This window comes from Ambystoma mexicanum, chromosome 9 (genome assembly GCF_040938575.1).
Source record: "Ambystoma mexicanum isolate Mex_15411 chromosome 9, UKY_AmexF1_1, whole genome shotgun sequence".
Taxonomy (NCBI): domain Eukaryota; kingdom Metazoa; phylum Chordata; class Amphibia; order Caudata; family Ambystomatidae; genus Ambystoma; species Ambystoma mexicanum.
In genome coordinates this window covers 834,717,013-834,738,927 of record NC_090931.1, presented here as the reverse complement: position 1 = coordinate 834,738,927, position 21,915 = coordinate 834,717,013, and the positions used below count along the sequence as shown (strand labels likewise).

At 43.3% G+C, this 21,915-nt stretch overlaps 1 protein-coding gene across 21 annotated transcripts in view; it reads right to left on the bottom strand.

The window, feature by feature from the left end:
* The window catches only part of UNC80 (unc-80 homolog, NALCN channel complex subunit), a 3,486,058-nt gene that overhangs the window by 2,369,941 nt on the left and 1,094,202 nt on the right, over positions 1 to 21,915 (bottom strand). For 13 of the 21 annotated variants that reach the window (XM_069615884.1, XM_069615886.1, XM_069615890.1 and 10 more), the window contains one exon: positions 538 to 600. The exons of the other annotated variants lie outside the window; for them this stretch is intronic. In XM_069615884.1, the coding sequence (XP_069471985.1) occupies positions 538 to 600 (63 nt within the window). The remainder of the gene's footprint in view (positions 1 to 537; positions 601 to 21,915) is intronic. 21 annotated transcript variants of the gene reach the window in all.

The window sequence follows — 21,915 nt, the reverse complement described above, 5'->3', positions numbered from 1 at the left end:
AAAACCCAGAGTATCTCTATGGTGTCAAGAAAACTTAAGACCATCTTGAGTTGCTCTGTTAATAAAATAGCTTTTGAAAGGGTTAACTCCGTTATTTACTTGGGGTTTACATTTTTTTGTTCTTCTAACAAAGCATCTTTTAAGAACCACTTGAGAGCAAAAGCAAACTTCTACATTTTTATTTGTACCGATTATCCAATTTTTGGAAGGAAAGATTTGCCCCAAACTTCTTTATGGTATTGAGTTGTTGGACGAATGGGCCTTGAATTATCTCTGTTTAATTGAAGGTGTGATGTAACGTAAGGTGCTGGGTGTTTCAAACTCAGCACCAGTAGCAGTTATTAGCCATTCATTTGACCTTTCTTCACTAAAAGCAAAGGGTCAAGGGCGACTTCTGTCCCTTTTTGAGAAATGTGTGCAACTCCGTAGAAACACCTTATATTGGAATTTTGCTGAATTTATTAATCAAACATGAGACCAGACTTTGGGGAAATTCAAAGCAGGCTGTGAACAAATATTGAATGATCTTGATCTTACCTCTGACGAACTGGTATCCAACCCAAACAGGACGAAACGCAAGTTGATGGATCAGGATTGGTCCTATAATACGGAAAGATTGCATGGTTACGCCTCTCTGTCACACCTACAATTTGAACATAAGTGTATAGGGAATCTTCCCTCCTATTTGGTTAGGTTCCCATGTGTTAAGATGAGAACTGCATTTATTTGTTTCAGATGGAACCAACTTTTGACCAAGAAATAGTTTACAGAAGGAGTGTGGTATCCGTTAGTGAGGTGCAATGTAGGTTCTGTCAACAGGAAGATAGGGTTGAAACATTGTGGCATTTGATGGTGGAATGCCCATAATTGAAATCTAGGTGGTATTTGCACTTTCAAAGATTTGTTGATGCCTGTGAGAGTATTGATTAGGATTCTTTCTGGGAAACATGAATTACTACTGGTCTAAAAACATCAACTGTGGTTTCAGCGGTAAACATTTTGTATAGCTTAGATTTGACTGAGATCTAGCCCTTAGGATTTGGGACAGAAATGAATTTGAAGTATTTCCCTTATATCAAGTATAGGCGTTGATTTTATGCTTGTTTTTATTAGAGAATATGTGACTTTAATGTTTAACTTTGGTCCTTTCTTCCTTTTATACATTAATTGTGCTGTATTTAACTGCACTGTTAAGGTTGAATTTATTTTTAACCAATAGACAATACAAAAAAAAGATTTGGGTCTGAATGCAAGTATATGTTTAATAATACTAATACGATCTTATCATGCAATTTAGATACTGACCGTAAGCAATCATGAGACCCAGTTTCAACTCCCCTATTGGTGCACCTTTATGATCCTGTATTGATGATTCAAAATAAGTTGTGAAAATTGGTTTGAGTATTGGCTTTAGGAACCATGATTCCTCGAATGGATGCTATCAGGCATTTCAATAAAACTTTGCCAATCAAGGTCCTCAGGTTTTTCGCAACAGAGCTTCTGTATTACATGATATTATCTTTAAGCATTCCCTACATTTTTCCCATCATTAATCCTATCCTATCAGGGTCAAAATTGAGAATGGCTTGCCCAGATGTCACCTGAGTTTCGACAAGTCATCTGAGGCAGTTGCCCCTTCCCATAAGATGGGGTTTGGCTCAGAAGGGACATAGTGGTTCATTGGCCCGTGCAAAACACAATGATTATGATCATGTGGGAAGTTAGGTGCTCAAAGCTGTGTACCAGAACCAAGTAGAGGACGACTATGAATCTCAATAGTTAATAAACCCTGTGTCAAACAATCATGGGTCAATCCCAATTTGATTACATCACATTGTGGGTTACCCTGCTTGGATAAGTGTATAGCCTGGATTATGTCGACTCTTTTAATAGGTAGGCAACATTGAGTGTGTATAAACCAGTGGATGCGTTTATTTGTTAGGTCATGCCCTCTTTCATACATTCTATCTAGTTAGGGAACACCAACCACATATGCTGTTATTTCTATCCCTCTGGAGTGTGGGGGAAGTCTTGAGACTTATATTGTGAGGTATCCAATCTTCTTTCAACAGAAGGGAAACATTAATTAAATACGTTAATACCCTGGAGAATGAGCTTATGTAAGGCCGTACTTCTGGGAGGAAGGGTTTTTCATAATGTCTGGCTATCACTAATTACATTTTGGATTGAGTTTGCACAGATGTACCAGCTCTCATGGACATGTTTGATACTCTCAATGCCCTACTCCATAGAGATCTTCCAGCTTTGAGGAATGGTTTAAAGAAAAAAGATTATTTACAGTAGCTACTTAAGTAAAACTACCAGAATGTTCATTTGTGGAGGAGGGAAGCGTTATGCTTATAAGCCAGCAGTCCTTTGTTTTGTAAAGTTCAGTGTGTTAAAATCAGAGTTCAATGAACTGCCTGAATTATTCAAAGCAAACCTTAGATTTTAGATTAATTAAAAGGGCCAATGGCATACTACACATAATTTCCCTGAGCCAACAGGAGCGTCAATCTTAAAGCTGAGCATGAAGAAGAAATAACACCTGGCATAACAGCAGGCAGGATTAATTCTATAGAACCATGCTTACCATTGTGCACCATTTGCTTGTCGCTATCAAGAAGCATTATGGGTGCAAACATATTTATTTATTGGGTATTTATAATGCGCCTATACACAAAGTGTTTTGAGGCACAATGAGACAAGAGGGGTGGGGAACAGGGGGGACAAAACAAATGGTCCTACTAGGCCTTGTGGCATTCGGGTCGTGCAAGTGCAGTAATGAGAAGTGCAGTGGGGAGGGCAGAGTGCCGGTCCGGAATGGAAGGGGCCATGAGAAAAAGCGAGGGCCAGGGGAGGCCGGGTGGACAGAGAAAGGGGAAGCAGAGAGAGCAGGGGAAGGAAGGTCCACAAGCTAAGTGCGAGGTAACGGGATGTAGGGCTACAAGGGTGCAGGCCCAGCCAGGCTAGTGTGGTGTGAGGGGCCTGAAGGTCAAATGCAGGATAGTGGGGGTCAGGGGTGAGCAAGTGCAGGGGTAGACTGGACTTGGGGGCCCTGGTGCCCTATAAGAATCTGGAGGAACCAGGCAGCCAGTCAAGAGGCAGACAGGGGCATTAGCAGGGGAGGGGGAGAGAAGGAAGAAGACAAAAGGAAGGTCTTGAGAAGCTTTCGGAACTTAAGGAGATCCCGCTCAAGTCTGAGAGGGGCAGGAACCCATTCCAGAAGGAGGCACCAGCGGAGGAGAGAGATATACCCCCACTATCTGCTTTGAAAAGCGTCTGATCTGCAGAGAGTTAGAGCTAGAAGACCATAGGACTCTAGAAGGAACGTATTTAGGGAGAGAGAGTTGGATGTTGCGGATCTGGGGTAAGAACTCCCCCAGCGGCTGCAAACATATGTTCCTCTGGTTCAACTTGTTCCTCCAGTGGTTCCTTAAATCACCTAAATAGTGCCTTGTGTTGTGTTTGTGAGGGGCCTACATGTATATTAGTAGTTGTTGTTAATTAATTTCCACCGTAGTAGTATATTTATACCCTTTACATGGAGTGATCCTAGAGTGATCTCAGAGAAATCAGATGAATACAAGGGGGTCCAAATAGGGCTATGGGGGAATGCTGATTGTGATAAGGTGGTTGCTAATTTGTCTTGGGAATGGTTTCTACATGTTTTATTATCACCGCTGAGGTAGGTCGCCAAAGATCCCCTATTTATCTTCTTGTATCCCTGGACAGTGCTCACCATAGGGGTGCATACTAGATCTTGGGGGAGGGGGATGAATAGAGATTTGTTTCCACTAAATCACCTATTAATATTAATCTTTCCACAGTTCGTAGGCTTGCCTCTGTGATGGGAGAGGCAATCCATGCCTATTTCAAATGGGGGGTTGGTGAGAGCCCACAGGGAGACCTTGCATTTAGTCACTGTATGAAGGAAGATTGGCCCTGTCCACTCCTGTAATAAGCCTCACTCCCTGTCCTACCAAAATGTCTATCTCAGCATAATTCGGTCCGCTGGTTCTTTAAATGAATAAGCACATTGTACCACTATAACAACAATAAGCAGAAACAGAATAAGTGTCCTGAACAGTGTTATCTTATTTGCTCTATTTGTTGCTGTAAATTCAAATAAATAAACGAAAACAAGCAAAATAAGAACACCATCAGTGTACTATATTATTATTTTAATATTTCAAGTAAGATTCACAGGTTCCAAGTCTAACAGACCCTCGATTGCTGGACAGCAAAAAGTGATAAGTATGTATCCAACATGGAACAGTTTGACACAAGTTCAATGCCCTATTAACAAAGTGCATAGTGCATTCTGTAAGCAACTTCAACAATATTTCTGTAAATTATTCAACTGTTCCCAGTCAGAGAGACAGACTGTAAGTCAAGCAATCCCCCAGTCACACATCCATATGATAGGTTCCAAGCAAAGCTAATGAAAGTGTTTATAACTGCTTGAAGTTTAACTTCCAAAGATAAACAGGTGTATGTGCTTCGTCTGCTCATTGTTAAAGTGCTTCATGTAATTGATGATTAGCATCATGATCTTAAAAGTAGGCTCCAAATCCAGCAGGCCCAAAAATGGTCATTGCAAAAAATGGCCAGCTACAGGTATCCGGAACTTAAAAGCAGGCTCCAAGCCCCAAACCCCAAAATACCAGTAGGCCCGACAGGACCTTGCTCATCAGTCAATTAAGATAAAGGATTTATTTTAGAATGTTACATCAAATTTATAAATAATCTGTATGAGCGTAATGTGCAGCATACTGTCAAGGGTGGTAAATAAATCAGCAGCAACAATTTCATTAAATCGCAGGAGGCCAATATTGCTACAGCAGAAATACAATTGCAATTATTTTTGTTCCGCAAGTCAATAATGGCAAAAACCTTAGCTATCCAAATAGCCTGTCACTCGTATGACATTCCAGGAGGATGGGTTCTAGAGTAAAAAATATACCGAATATCACCTAGCATCAAGCGTCGAAAATCAGAACCTGTGACTTTCAGTGGCAAAAATTGCAGTATAGGGGTAAAGGTGGGTTACTGCTCTGCGGTATCTTATTCCTTTCTGTTATACCACTTTTGGACTGCCTTCTAGTTCTTGAGGGCTGCTCGGTTGCCCCCTGTACAAACAACAAGTCTCTCCTGAACATGCCTCTAGTTGCAAACGCCAACCCACCACGCCCTTTGCCGTGGTCTTGCGCCAAAGAGTTGAAATAGTAGACGAGTTTGGTGAATGTACTGCTCACTGCTACCAGGTCGTAGAGCACACAGTTCTCATTTAGGGATTCCAAACAGCTGCACTATTTGCCATATATTGCTTGCAGAAAGCAACTGAAAAAGGTAATGGGTTGGGAGAAAACACGTCTCTCTGATATCAGGTCCTTGAGCACACAAGCCACATTCAGGCAGCCCAAACAGCTGCACGCTTTGCCAAAGGCTTTGTTTCAGGCTTGCCGCAAGGAGCTGAAAGAGTGTGCGGGTTGGCCGACTACGAAAGAGTGTGCGGGTTGGCCGACTACACTGCTTACTTTCCTAGGTCCTGGAGAACACACCCCTCATTCAGACAGCCCATATAGGTGCAACCTTTGCTGCAAAACATTTTCTGTGTGCAATGTGAAACATGCATGTTACTTTTCTAGGGAACATGCAACTCCACGGGCAAATGTTCTGGGAGCAACATGGCATAGAGCAACTGTCTGCCACCAATCTCAAACTGTTTTGGTTATTTTCCGTGGCCAATGGCGTGCTAATTATATGCAGTAATGTGCTAGCCTGACAAGAAAGTGGCATGTGGCAATAATTCTGGAAGTGCTTTAATGCCACTGAAAGCCAGTAGTAACACGTTTTTGGGGGTAATGCCATGGCATCACAAAATATTGAACCTGGCGTGATGCAAAACTTGCTTGACAATGTTAAAACTGGTACGTCACTGTTAAAACTGCCATGACAACCCTCTGAAGACAATGATAAACTGGAAATGGGACTTTTCTGGGTGTTATGTTTAACTGACATGCAATTTTTCTGGGCTTGGGTCATGATGAAATGGGTATGATAATTTTCAGGGAGCAATGTGAATGGGGCACAGTCATTTGCAGACAGCAATGTGAAACTGGAATGGTAATTGACCGAGGGAAATGTAGAATCCGTGATAAACTATGGTAAAAATAGCATGCCACTGTTAAAACAGCGTTGATAAGTTTCTGGAGACACTATAAAATTGGCATGGTAATTTTCAGTAGGAAATACAGAAATCCACATGACAATGTGCTTATAGGAACAGTGCGCTCAAAAAGGTATTGTCCCGATTGTTCGGGGAAGTTGTTATAAGCATACTGTGATCGATCGTAAAAAATGTTCCTATGCATCTTACCTTAGTTTTCCTCTCTTTTATACATGCAAAAACAACGTGTTGGGTGCGGCCATCTTGTGCTAATCTTATCCATTGATGCATCGCCCTAAGTTCAAGTGCGCTCACGGCAATAACTCATATTACCCGCCCCTGAAGCTGACATCACCAGACGCGTTTGGCCCTTTCCACAATGCCAATGCACGTCTCATCTCAACGTTCTCTGTGTGCAAATTATTGACGTGTCTCCATGGAAATGGCAGGACACCGCTTTCCTCAAATAGTGTAAACAGACCCTTTCTGATCAGGCAACACTCTGGGTTCTTCATCAATAGTTTCACTGTATTTAGTTTAGATCACCCTTGGCTCGATTCTGCTCGGTTGAGCTATCTTACTAGTACGAAGCCCCGGCGAACCGTTATTTACAGTGGCAGAACTGATTTCACTCGTTACTTGCGTTTTGGTTAAATCTTTGTCATACAATGTCAACAATACAGCCCTACCAGTACGAGCCTGAGTAATCAGAGGGGGAACTAATGGAAAGAGAAGGCTGCAGAAACAATGGGGAATCAGACAATAGTTTGCAAGATCAATCACCCGAGCATGAGCCGCAGCTGTATCGCATGGGAGACGTTTCAACCTGGTGCATCTGCAATCGTTGCGAGGTCATGCCAATCGAGGTGGAGAACTGCTGCTGCCAAGAAAACTCTGGATGCTCGGCCTACATAGCCGAAGAAGACACACCATTGCTTTGCGTTACCGAGCTGCATGACTTCAGGGCAGCCTGCCTCACAAGGTCTGTGTTGAGGATTAGGTTGGTGCTTATACACGAACTTCACGCAAAAGTTCGGCCTCGCAATCCAAGTAACGAGTAAGTATACTCTAGATGTGATGCAATTTTGACTACTGAGACCATTAAAATTTCATGTTTTTCTCCTACTTTGTCCGAATTGTGATCGATCTCTCTGTAGAAATGCAGCTCTACCTTCCCCAGCGCCTTGCACAGCAAGCACACACACACCATTGCATCCCCCTGTCAGCTCCGCACGAGCACTGTTCTTACAAAAGTCCTGCCATGCCATTGTTACAATTCTGTAGTATCATTACCGAAAGCATGTGCTCTGCGGAGAGCGTGAGACTGTGACAAGCCATATCCCAAGTGTACATACATTTCCACTAAACTGCCTGTGCTCTCTCAACCCCAACCCTTCCAGCAAGGGGGCCACCAGCCCCGACCCCCCAGTTGCTTTCATGCTGATACTCATCTGACTCCCTTGCACTGATCATTCCAGAACACCCACCACACCCCTAATGCTGTGTATCAGTATATTCTCCCAAAGGCAACACAAGTCCACCTATATCACTAGGATCCAAGCAAGGCAGATGGTAGATCAAACCTCTGTGGTGTGTTATAATTAATTCTTTTAGCATATAATGGGGACTAGTGCTGTAAGAGTTCCTGCCTTAATTTTTCTAAGGGCAACTATGCCATTGAATTTCAGATGCACTTTTTTGAAGTTGGCTGGTACACTTTTCAGGTTCATTCAATTAAAATATGCATGTTTCTCTTTCACAGGTGGTACAGGCTGGTGGCCTATCGTTCATTTACATGGTGGCTTCATGGGAGGCTTGGATACCGCGTTCGACGAGTAATACCCGCCTGCGTCGTTCGAGCCATTCGTGACAAATTCCCCAGTGACAGCGGACAGTACAGGGGATTTTCTCATACTGTACTTCGACAACAAGTTCACAATTTGTAGTTTGTTGGTGCCATCAACATCACCCAATAAAATAAAATACAACTGAGTAAATATGGATATTTCTTTATTGTTTCAGTGAGTCAAGAACACACACAATCGTCTATGAGTGTCATGAAAGAATGGTTGGTGCCAGGGGTGGACTGGGAACGAATGGAGGCACTGGAAATCATTTGCAAAGTGGTCCCATATTACACATTTTGATCTAGCTCCACCCTTTTCCTATGATATAATGTGAAAATAAAATGCAAAATAGGCACAGAGTGGAGAGGCACACCTGGAAATCTCCACAGTACCCTGAAGGCAAGTCCAGCCCTGGTTGGTGCACTTTTTTGCACTCACCTTGTCCCCATCCATCCCGCTTCCAGTATCAATGGCATTTCACACCTATGGCCGTGCGCGCCCAAGGGGGCTGGGTGGATGTAACAGCTCAATTTGTCAAACACAATGTACACTTCAAAGGCATCTTCCGCACGGTCACCATTGTCCACATGGCCTCCACAGACCCTGTTTCTCCAGACTCCCCTCTTCAAAGCACAGCCCCTGCAATCAACAAACGTTTGTGTCCCTTCAGCATTGTTTCGGCCTTTTCGCGCTCACCTCATGCCCATCCACCACCCCCCCTTCCACTATCAATGGCATTTCACACCTATGACCGTGCGCCCCCAAGGGGGCTGTGTGGGTGTGATCGCTCAAGTTGTCAAACACCATGTACACTTCAAAGGCATCTTCCGCACGGTCACCATTACTACTACCCACATATTGGACTAACTCATCAAACTGGCATTCATGGCCTAAAACCGTATGCGACTTTCAAAAAAGCAAAGGACCCACACAAACATGTTTGCGTTTGTGTTACAAGCCTGGCCCTATTGCCCTATATGCTGTACGAGTAGCCCTATGCATGTGCGTGGGAAAGACGGGGGTGGGTTCATATGGCAGGTGGGAACCATTGGGATGGAGGCAGAGTGGGTGTCTATGAACATGTCATCCATTCACATACACACCCACTTGTGTAAGCCTTTATAAACACCTTGAGATTTACCTTGAGAACATCTGGGAGATCTACTAGGTATGTTGTCATCGAGTTACCTGTTCACCGAATACTTGTTCCCTTGCTTGCTGAATCTGCTCATCTGTTGGCCAAAGTAAGGGTAAGTCAACTAATTACTTCCCTATGTTCATCGAACGTTACTATGAACGTTTATGTCGATTTCAACCAAATGTAAGCAGGATTTTAATGTTCATGTATCTCAAAGACTTATGCATTAGCGATTAGTTCAGATATTTTCTTCTCGATAACTACCACAAAACATCACTGTGCGTTATAGTAGAATGTGCAGTATAACAATTGTATAATAAAGTTGTCGCAGAGTTCAGTGAACTAGGTCACAAAGCTTTTCTGTCTTTATTTCAATTAAACTTTAAAGACAAATCTCTGGTACAAATTGCTTTATTCCCATGCATCCAGTATTATTCGTGCTAACAGTTCATATTTCTTTATACAGATATCACACACTTTTCAAGAATGCCATCATGTGTGGTTGTCGGTTGCACTTCTGCAAGCAACGCCAAAGTGCAGGGCACTATCCTGCATGAATTCCCAAAGGATATTGATTTAATAAGCAGATGGTTTAGAAACTGCGCTTGTAGATTCAAAGATGGCCGCCAGTCTGTTTGGGTGCACAACTCCTGTGCTCCGCCCAGGCGGAACTTAAAGGTGAAATTAGCAATATAAAAAACAAGAGCAAAATCAAAACTGTAATCCCCGGAAAGCGTACTGTAAGCTGTGCAGGAAAAGAAAGCTGAATTGTAGCTGTTACGCATCTCAGACCAGCAGCTTGGGAAGGGAGAACACGGTGAGGAGGAGGAGGCACAGTGGAGAGACCGGTGCATAACATAAACTCAGGGCGAGGAAGAAGAAAGCACCCGCTCGCCGGCGACCTGAGGATAGAGGGTGAGAGGCGTTGCTGGCCGGATCGGAACCTCCCGGACTCCACGACACCTGCAGTGAGGGACAACACCAACAGCGGAGCCAACAAACCTAAGCAGAGCAAAGGCACAATGGGGGAGAGAAATAGTCGGAATACCCAACAAGCGCGCACCCGGTGAGCAAAGCGGGAGGTACGGAGAACAGCTACACTGAAGAAGTGGCGCCCACGTTCCACCGAACCCGCACAACAAAGAGGAGACAGCAGCAAGCTCAACCCCTCCACGAAAGAAAGACGTTAACGAAGGGTGGAAGTGGCGGCCCGTGCCGGGACACAGACATGACACGCACACAGACCGAAACGGGCGAGCTGCATCCCCCAACTCCACGCGGCCTCTGAAGGATTTCATTAAGGCGGTACACTGTGCACTTACGGAGAAGAGGGAAAACCCAACACCTCCAGGATAAGGTAGGGCTGACACCTGCACAACTTTCTAGGAGGCATAGCATAGTACACGCCAAAGTGCATACAGCGAAGGTGGAAGATCAGCACCACCACATATAAATCATTACTAACGTCCCTGCACTGGGAAGCAAGTTGTTAGGCAAAAGCCACCAAGAGGGCGACGTGTAAAACGGAGCAACGTGACAAAGGAGCAACTTGGGACGGCCCCCAACCTCAACCTACATGACAGTGATCTGAGTGAACAAGGCCTCTAAGTTGAATGGGGTGGACAGCGTGCGAAGATGCAAAGTATCTAGAGTGAGAACAGAGCGAAACAGGGCAGACCTACCCCAGGAGCCAGCTAATAATTTACTGCAACTGGCATAAAGGACCCACACAGGGCCACCTCAACTCATTCACATATTAAGAACAGAGGAAAGAGTGCTACGAGTCAATTGGCCCCAGCGGAATCAAAGCTTACTTGGACAAGGGGCTGGAGAAAATCCCAGATAAAAGGTGTAATCCGGGACTGCTCTATAAAAACGTTGAAAGGGGCAATCACGACCAGAGCCCACTAACAATCTAATTCCAGATACAGGATATATGGACGGAGGCATACTGAGCTAATCAAGAAGTGCTCAGTCCCTGCTCACCTCGTGTGCCACGGTGAGGACACATAGCGTCAGCCTCAGCCAAGAGATGCCAGGGGCCAAACCTAAGAACACCCCGCTGAGAGCCAAAAGCACAGCCAAAATATGAGGAGGGCAGCTAGAGCATTGCTGGAGTCAGCATTGTTTGGAAAAACAGCAAAGTGAGGTCACAACAGAGGAAGCTGACAACAGTGAGGACACGGAGGAGGACAATAAGATGGCCCTGAACAAAGAAGAGCTGCAAGAATGTTTGAAAGGGGTGGAAAGTAGAATGATGGAATCCCTCCAAGACCAACTGGGCAAAATAAGGGAATTACTGAGGTCCTCACTACAGTAGGTCAGCAAAGACATTACAGAACTGGGGAACAGGGTGGACACTGCAGAAGCAGGATTCTCAGAGATCCCGGAAGACTCAAAACAGAACAGTGTACTTCTCGAGCAGGTTTCCAGGGTGACACATAACCTAGAACTCCAGGCAGAAGACCTTGAGAATAGATCCCGTAGATCCAACATAAGGGTTAAAGGCCTGGTTGAAACAATCGAGGATAAGGATCTGAAAGAAACAATGCAGCATTGCATTAGCAGTCTACTAACCGGTATACAACCGGAGGGCATACTAATAGATAGACTGCACAGAGTAGGACCTAACAAAGGGGACCCAGGAGCTAGGCCCAGAGATGTCCTACTTGCAATGACTTCCTATAAAACGAAGGAGGAGATACTGCGAGCAGCGAGAAAGCAACAAGCGGTCTCTATCACAGAACGCAAGTCCAACTATACCAACACCTAGCATTCTCTACCCTACACAAAAGAAGACTGATGCAGCCGGTCACAAGAGCTTTAATAGCCAAAAGAATCACCTACAAATGGGCATATCCTTGGGTTTGAGGTTCACCTGGGAGGGCAGACAGCAGCGGATCACCACGTGCGAGGAAGGACTGACCCTGCTACAGATAGAGGAAGAGGAACCCTGTACAGACAAGGGGTGGTCAAATCCAAATCAGAGAGGGGAAGGAACTAGACAATGGAAATGGTCACTCGGCTCCAAAAAAAGGCAAGGCAAAGAGGCCACTTTAACAGGTCTCTGTCCGAAATGAGGCCAGAAGCAGAAACGTGCGTAAGACATTAATCAATAAGTGAGGCCCAATGTTGTGAGTGTAAGTGACATCATAACAAACTTACCCCAGGACCGGATGGGCTAGGGAACGGATAATACAAGACGTTCCGAAATTCTAGGCCCACTAACAAAACGTTTTAATCATATAAGGGAAAGCGGTACGGTCACGGCAGACATGGGAAGATCGATCACAGTGCTAATACTTAAACCAGCAAGGACCCCACAGACTGCACTAGCTACCAGCCAATATCTCTGCTTAATAGTGATGCCAAACTATACGCCAAAGTCCTTGCAACAAGATTGATGAAGGTATTACCCAAAATAATCCATGAGGACCAGGCAGGCTTTATAACAGGGAGGCACACGCAAGGCAATATAAGGCGGACGGTGGATGTCATAGATCTAGGAACCAGGACGGGGGCAAAAGTTTTAAATAGTTGCACTAGATGCACAACGCGCCTTTGACAGTCTAGATTGGACGTACTTGAAACTGGTCTTGAGGAAATTTGGCTGTAGTCCCAATTTCATCAGGATGGTCCTAGCAAACTTTCGACTCTCAACTACGACCTTCATGGTCAACAGGAAAGCCACGCCCCAAATCAAAATACAGAGAGGCACACGCCAGGGAGGTCCCTTGTCCCCCCTAATATTCGCCATGGCGATGGAGCCTATAGCGGAAATAATAAGACACTACCAAGAAGTGGTGGGGGTGAACTGTGAAGGGGCAATGCACAAGAGAGCACTATATGCCAATGACATTCTGCTCTTCCTTAAAGACACAACAAACACTCTACAGAAAGCACTGGAAAGGTTACAAGAATTCGCCAGCATCTCAGGGTTCACCATAAATTTTGCTAAATTAAGGCTCTAAACATAAAGGAAAAAGAGAGGTAGATCGACAAACTGAGGGCATCATACCCCCTAACCTGGGAAAGCGAGGCAATAGAATATCTGGGGATACAACTAACAAAGGATTACAAAGGCCTGTATGGGGCAAACATAACACTCCTGTGGAAACAAATGATGGAAGACCTACACAAATGGGACGCCCAGGAATTATCCTGGTTTGCACGCATTGCGGCACTTAAAATGACATTGCTACCCCGACTGTTATTTGTGGTGGTGTCTCTTCCGGTGGAAATCCTCCAAAGATGAGTATGGCGCTAGAGAAAGAATTAACAACTTTCGTGTGGCACGGGGAAAAACCCAGAATACAAAGGAAGGTTTTGACAAGGCCACCAATTTTAGGAGGACTTGGGGTCCCCGATATCGAGAGGTACATTCTGGCTGCGCAAATAGCACCATTGTTGAAATGGTTGGGAAGGGACACAATAAATAGTTGGATGGGAATTGAGCAAGGGGTGACATCTAGCCCTCTGGGAACGCTCTGCGAGTAAGGGCCAGATGGGCAGAGGGACAATTGCTAGAGGCCACCAAAGTGTCGCTGAGGGATTGGGACCGAGCACTCAGAAGGCACCGCATCCCACCGGGTCTAGGACCCTTCACCCCAATGGCACACAACCAGGACTTTACCCCGGGTAAGCAAAACAGGTTCTGGGATACTTGGATTCAGACATAAACAAACCACTTAAAGGAATTTTTCCAGGGAGAAACCCCTCTTCTATTCGAGGAATGCAAGTAGAAATTTGGCATTGGGGAAAGGGAATGATACACATCTATAAAAATGAGGCACTGGATATCATAGAAGGAGGTTAGGGAAGCGGCCACGAGGACCCCGGTAGGAATGGACCTGACTCTGCAGGAAGGCACGTAGACAAGGATAATATCAAGGTTGTAAAAGCTGCTAGATAAGGCACAAGGGGGAGATAAACTCTCATACAAGGACAACTGGGATAAGGACCTGGGCACATCCATCACGGATGAGGAATGGGGACAAATCTGGAGGAGGGCACAAATGACGTCCAAATGCACTGCCATTAAAGAAACAGCATATGAAATATGCTACAGGTGGTACTTGACCCCCCAATAGGCTGCATACAAGGAACCCTAGTTGCCCCCCTACATGTTGGAGACAATGCAGCAGCAAAGGAGACCTGTACCACATGTGGTGGTCATGCCGCAAGGCTACAGTATATTGGAAGGAGGTCCTAGGACAAATAAAAGAGATTACAGGGAAACAATTGCCACCCACACCAAAGGTAGCACTGCTGTGGACACAGGTGGAAGGGGTTTACGCAGCAACCGGCAACAAAGCCACCCTCATCACCCACCTGTTAATGGCGGCAAGGATGACCTAGGCCCATTGGTGGAAAAACGCGAATGGTCCCGTAATAGCATGTTGGTGGGTTAAAATCTAGAGCATAATGGCCATGGAAAAAGTGGGGGCCCTGAGAGAGGGCAAACATCAGAAATTCCTGTCAGTGTGGGATCCATTCCTTGAGAAGGGCAGTATTATAGACCAGCAATAATGAGAGCGATACAGAACTGAGGGACACTGAAATGGGAACAGAAGAGAATTAGAATTGTGAGTCATGCCTAAAGAGCAGACACACTGTACTCACCAAGTAACACAGAAACAGGAACCATACCGATTGGGAATAGGGTGGGGATAAAAGGTTTGGAAATGTTATAATTGAAGTTGTACTGAATCATATATATGCACAATCTCTGACCACAGGTGGAACTTTGCCAGTACGGCTACTCAGAAATGAGATTGTGATACGTATTGCAACATCTATGCTGACAATGCCATGTAAATTGTGATGTCGACGATATTGAAATTAGGGCCCAGGAAATCTTGGCCGATGTGAGGGCCAATCAATTCCGCATCTGCAGCCTGCACTTCACCGAGGATATGTACGATCAGTCAAGGTGCACAAAAAAAAGTTGACTGCGAGTTCATCCTAAAATGCTTCCAAATGCCATCCCAACTCAATTTCCGCATTCGGCTGGTGAGGTGAGTAGTGAACGTTAATTTTGTTATGTTTGGTGGTATATAGGATGATGGTCTGCATTAATAAGTATTATCTTCCATCTGTTTATCTACATCGCTGTTCTATTACTCCATTTTCCACAGTCACCGGATTCTACACAAGTGTCAAATATTTCATCTTAGTATACTTCATTTTTCCTCGCTTTCTGGAGCCTCTAACCAATAAATGTGATCCTTGATGAAAACTTCCACACTGCCCTAGATATTATGTTAGGGAAATGTGTTGGTTGACATATCCTTCTTCACTTAGAGCACATTGATGGAAGAACAGACCCTCGTAAGCGACAAAACCACTGACACGCCTTCTATCCCAATGGTGAGCGTTACCGACATACACAAAGTGAAATGTTATAGTGTCGCATGAGTCGACTTTTCAAGTACTAATTTTCCTTTTCCATTGTACTATTTTTGGACATTGGGCTGAAAATGAAGGAGCTAGATTCTGTATCAATTTCTTTTCCGGAGTCAACATCAACATCATACACATACCAAGTAATTATATTACACTACTCTTTGTATGCGATCAACCTACTTGCATGTGGTATACTTTCAATGTAAACATATCAAAATGTATTATGTGCAGTACTGGCTATTTGTACTAAGTGGCAGGTATGGGTTTGTGTATGTGTGTACCATTGTCTGCATTTCAGTTCAGTATGTACCTTCTTCTGCATTGCATTTTATCTGATTCATTTCCCTTTTTAATCCATATTAAAACAAGTGCTGTATTATGGGTGGATGGTGGAACTTCGACTACTATCTCTTCCTCCTTTGGAACAGGTCCACAACTTGAGGTATTTCTATTCACATTTCACTTTCAAGAATCATAGTACATCCAACAAAGGATATACTTAAAGACATAAATGTATATAACCATGCACTGTTTAAAGCTTTTCTGATTTTGGTAGGAACGTTGCATTCCCCCCCCCCCCCCATGATGCAGAACAGTTACCAAGGACACATTACAAAGCAAAATACTTTGCAGGGCAACATTGTAATCACTATGTTTTACAGGGTGACCTCAAATCAAGTCCATGTTTGAACTCGGATGGATATCAGGTGAAATATATCTTGAATGTTATGATCAAGTCACGTACACTCGTTTCAAGGTTTTATCCATACTAATGTTTTATTTGTGTTGTGACAGCAACCCCAACAGTGTATGGTTCAAAGTCTATGTAAAATACTTATCTTGTAGGTGCTCTGCCGAATGCAAACTTTTATTGTGCCCTTTGGCTGACATTGTATTTTTTTGTATATTACTATATTCAAGGAATGTACTCCAGATTTGGAATTAGAAGAGGCGCATGGAACTGAGGTATACATATATGAAGTAAAATTGGAAATCACATTGCATTATGAATACATTTTAATTATGTCGCTATCTTTTTCAATCCGTCTAGTTGTTTTCGATTTGTAGTTATGAACTTATGTTTGTTTGCTTTGAAATAAAATGTGCTGCATTAAAACATATTAAAACGTTTTTTTGCAGCTTGATATCACCGTCTGCAAAGAAAAGGCCGCTGTTTCAAAGCAAATCAAGAAACCAAGGGTAAAGAACGTACCAGTTTGTTTTGCACAAGCTTTTGAGCAGACGTTTTAGTCTTTCTAGGTTATTAGATGCAACATCGTATGTTCTGTATGTGTGCAATACATTCAGCATCTTCTTCTATTTATTCTTTTAGAAGCCCAGAAGTAAGAGGAATATAAAGTCGCAGACATCGCTTGAAACCAAAGATGTTGCTTGCCAAACAGATTTCACATTGGAGCAACTAATATCTCAGGCGCAGCGTGGCACAGTCAACAAGCAGACTAGCGATGCATTTGTCCAGTGGCCGGAAAATGAATGGAATGTCACATGTGACCCTTACAAAGTCAGCTTGGACCATTGCTACTTTGTACCAGGTCAAACACATGAAAATGAAGAAAGTGATGATGCATTGAACCTTCAGACAATCTACAAATGCTAAAAATGTTCTACAAAAAAACATTCAAAGTTAGCTGTTTCTCCAATTCATGTTGAATTATCACATCATGAACTGACAGAGGTTGAAGCTTCAACGAAATTGACTGATGAACTTGCACAAGATCTCGACTTCAGTTTGCCAAATCTTGAGGAGTTTCCCACCACCGTCACCTCACAAAAATCAGTACTGCAGGACGATTAGCTACTAAATGAGCAAAAGTATATTGTGTTCGAAGAAATTGTACAAATGATCAAATGTGAACATACAATCAGGGTCAAGATATGAAGGGAGCCATTGGTGAATATGTCTCGTGCATTACAAGGCATCAACCTAAAAATCAATGCAACCTATGTCCACCTCCATAATACATTTAAATGGTCTGCTCAACCGATGCTCGGCAACGTGCCAGCTGGGAATCTACTTTGTTCAGCAGCTTTACTGTTCAGTGGATTGACTTTCAGCAAGATTTCCAGTTTTTGTCAGTTTGTGGGTCTTGAGTTCCTTGCTAAAACTCAATAGTACAAATACCAAAGGGAATTATTATTCCCTGCTATTACTCATGCTTGGAATATTGAACAGATGTCAATGGACAGTACATTCTCTGGCAAACGTTTCTGGCTAGCTGGCGACAGACATTGTGACAGTCCAGGATTTTCCGGAGTGTACTGCACTTACCACTTTCAAGGCATGGAAGGTAAAAAAATGGTGAGTACTGTGGTGGTGCAGGTGTCTGAATGTTCATCATCTATTGCCAGGGAGAAACATGGTTTCATTAAATCCATTCAACTTCTGCAATCCAGGGGAATGGAAATAGACCTGATAGCCACCGACAGGCACGTTTCGATAGCGAAGGCCATGCGAGAGCAGTTTCCACACATTCGGCATCATTTCGATGCATGGCATGTTGCAAAATCAATCAATCAAAAAAATTACAGCTGCTGGGAAAAAGAAGGGTTTGGAAAACCTTATAAAATGGTTTCAGTCTATCAGCAACCATCTTTGGTGGAGCTCCAAAACTTGTGATGGATCTGTGGAAATTCTACTTGAGAAATGGCGTTCATTGATGCACTATTGTTCCAACATACACGCATGGACAGAAAACCAACATTTCCACGAATGTGCACATGGACCGTTGTCGAGGAGGAGGAACGGAAGAAGAAGTGGTTGGTGCCATGTTCACCTCCACACAAAGCACTTGAAACGATTGTGTACGATAAAATGCTTTTGAGAGACCTAAAGGGACTCACAGATTTCTGTCACACTGGAGATTTGGAGGTGTTCCATAATATGTGCCTGAAGTACAGGCCTAAAAGGTTGCACTTCGGCATAGACGGTATGGAGGCCAGAACGAGACTAGCTGTACTTGCCCATAAGAACAGCGTAGGGAGGGAACAAGCGAGAACTTGAGGAACATTCTGGATGTTTTATTACCACAGGGCCTTTCCAAAATGAGGCAAACAATGGGTGGCCAAGCCAATATACGAGGAAATGGATTTTGAATTTGTGAGAGATCTGACATTGACTGTGTTGGCCATGCATACTCATGGACTGGATGCTGATTTTGTTCCCAGGACCCATACAAAGCCACAAAACATTGCAAAAAAGCTTTGTCAAAATGTGGACTTCTAGATTCAAATGATTTGGAGCTCTCTGTAAAATTCACTCACAGTAACATTTGGAGGTATTAGAAATTCTATATCATAAATGCCATATAATAACATTTGAACACAAAGGAAACTGTAATTGAATATTACACCTCTTGGTCAAACTCCCCTATATTAAATGTGATATCCCGCATCAGAGTTATTGGTTTATACTGTGCAAGGGATCTGGGTTTCACTAGATCATACAAATATATTGTCCAGTTCAAACTAGTATGTGATTTCTTACAGAATAAAACAATATCATGAAAGTTCTCTCAATACAGAGTGAATGTTGGTGCCTTTGGAAAGGCCTAGACAGAACCAGGGCTCTAGACACAGTGAGCATCAAGATGAAGGTGAGATCCTTGGAGGCACAACGCTCCTGGTTAGCAGACAGACAGTCAGAGACATTCTACGTTAGCTGTGTTATCCTGTGCCACCCAGGTATTCTCACCCTTATGAAAACTGATCTGATGCCAAGGGCACACCCTACTCGAATAGTGGGAACCAATTCTTAATCACCTCAAGCCCCTTACTGACTTGACACAGACTTCCCAAGAACCCCTTTTTCATTCAGCGGCACGATCATGCACTTTCAGCAGCTACTGCAATTTTAAAAACAAGTTGACACACTGCTCAGGGATGTGCTATGTCACCTGTCTTGCATGATGGTTACAGAGAGGGCTGACCCAGGTGCCTTTTGGAAGGCCACAGCACCAGTAATTACATCACAGACAGTTGATTGGTAAGACAGTGTACATAACAGTATTACATAGGGGATGGAAGGCTACAATTGTTTTTTTGCTCATCCCTCTACAGATTGCAGCGTGTGTAAGCTGGGTTCATCTCTCTACGTAGCAAAGGCTAAGGTCTATCTAACTCTCATAAGTTACATTGTGAAAGGTACAATAATATGCTAGAGCCGACTACTCAATCAACAGAGAATTCACTTGTTGTATGAAACAGTTTTGGAGGAGGGTGAGGTTGGGTTTATGTGGAATTTCCTTTGAGGGCTGATATACACACATGCGTTGCAGCAACACACACAATTGGTGAATGTTGACATGTTAACGTGGCGTAACATATCTTTACATGGATGTTTCAGGCTGCCCTTCTTGTTCTGAAACACTGTACCACATCAATGCCTTATTTTTTTTCGCATTCTTTAACGAAATCAAAAGCTAAACGTCTCTGCCTTTGAATAGGACAAGTGCCTTATTGTAATTTGGCCTTGAACGCTAGGCAGCAATTGCTCGAAGGGCATAAATTGTGGGGAATAGAAAAAAGAAGATAACTTTGAATATATTGAGCGCGGACATACTGCAAAATTGTGTGAAAGTGTGTGATACATCGTACAGAGCGGTTGCTCGTCGACAGAAACTCAACATGGAATTTCCAGAAATTATGTAATTTCAAGTTTACATAAAATTGTTATTGGGATTAAAAACGAGTAGGGAGCTGTATGCATAATAACTAATTGGCTGTTGGGTAGACGTTGTCCGTGTGCACTGTGATCGCTTTTTGATCAGTAATCTTGTAAGCTTCATTATAATGACATCTGTCCATGGATCAACCTAAATGGTTGCTATGTTTGTTTTTCGTTTTCTCCATGTAGTTCTCCATCCCATTGGGAGCTATGCCTACTTCACAGCACTCAACTTGCACACAAGTCGTGGTCTCAAGTAGTACACCATGTTTTCATTTGAGTGTTAAATATCGGTTGTTTTGCGCTTATGATTAGGTTTCAAACAGTTATGAGTTATACGGTAACTTGTTATATTAAAATAAAGAACGTCTACTGGAATGTATTTTTATTGTGTTTTGTTCGCAGATACTTTGTACCTTGCTGCCCGTGCCATTACTTCCAGGTGCCAGTGGATGGCTTCTTCAATCAACACTGGAGGATTACCATAAGCAGTGTTTTTTCGTTCAGCGTTATGTGGGACGATCGATATGACCCTATATGTCCATTGGCATTTTCGGCAATATGGAGCAACCTGTCAGCATTCCTGATGTAGCAACGTGGAGAAGCAAGAGTATTGGGCTTGAAAGTGAAAAAAATAAACGTCTTCTCCCACACGGAGCACCAAGTGGGTCATTGAATGGTTTTGCTGTTGTACCATATGGCAAGACAAGGACACAGAACATTGAGCATTCATCGTAATCTGCATAGCTTGAGAGTTATGCGATGGTCGTTAGCTCTAACTTACCTGCAAATTAAAAAAATCGTTAATTTCCTGGGGTTCATAATTTCTTGTCAACATTCTTTGAAAAATAAAAGCACTTGCAACATTGCAGACTATTGTTGATGTATTATTGAAATATTCTAAATGCTAATGCTATTTAGGGCAAGACAGAGAAGGTACGCTCTGTGTGAGGATATCTGTGTTTATCTTGCGTTTATCTTCCTGTTTCTGTATGCGTGGGTGATGACGTGGCAGGTTGGGCTAAGCTGGCCACGAATGTAATGAAAATAGGTGGAGCAGATCGTTCGGACAAGTGACGTCAGCTTCAGGGGCGGGTGTTTTGATTTATTGCCGCAAGCGCACTTGAACTTAGGGCGATTGATCCACGGATAAGATTAGCACAAGATGGTAGCGCCCAACACGTTGTTTTCGCATGTGTAAAAGTGAGGAAAACTAAGGTAAGATGTATAGGAAAAATATTTATGATCGAACGCAGTATGCTTAAAACAACATGCTCGAACGATCGGGACAATACCATTTTTGAGCGCACTGTTCCTTTAACCTAAACAATGTGAAACTGATATGGCAATGTGGAAATTGCCATTGCAATGCATAAAGTGACAGGCTGTCACAATAAGGTGAGCTTTGGCAATTTGGAGAACGCCATGGAGTGTTTAAGCCACATACCCGGCAGGTTGTTAGCACACATCTGAACAAAACCTTAGTACTACTGACAGCACCCTGGAAAATCCAAGAAAAGCAAAGAGATATACTCTAGAAGTATCATGCAATACATTGACAGCACATTAGTATATAGGAGAAGTTCACAATATATGTTATGTTTTGGCAATTCTGATTGTATACTATGCTTTCAGCGTATTTATCAGAAAGATAATTATGTGATGGGCA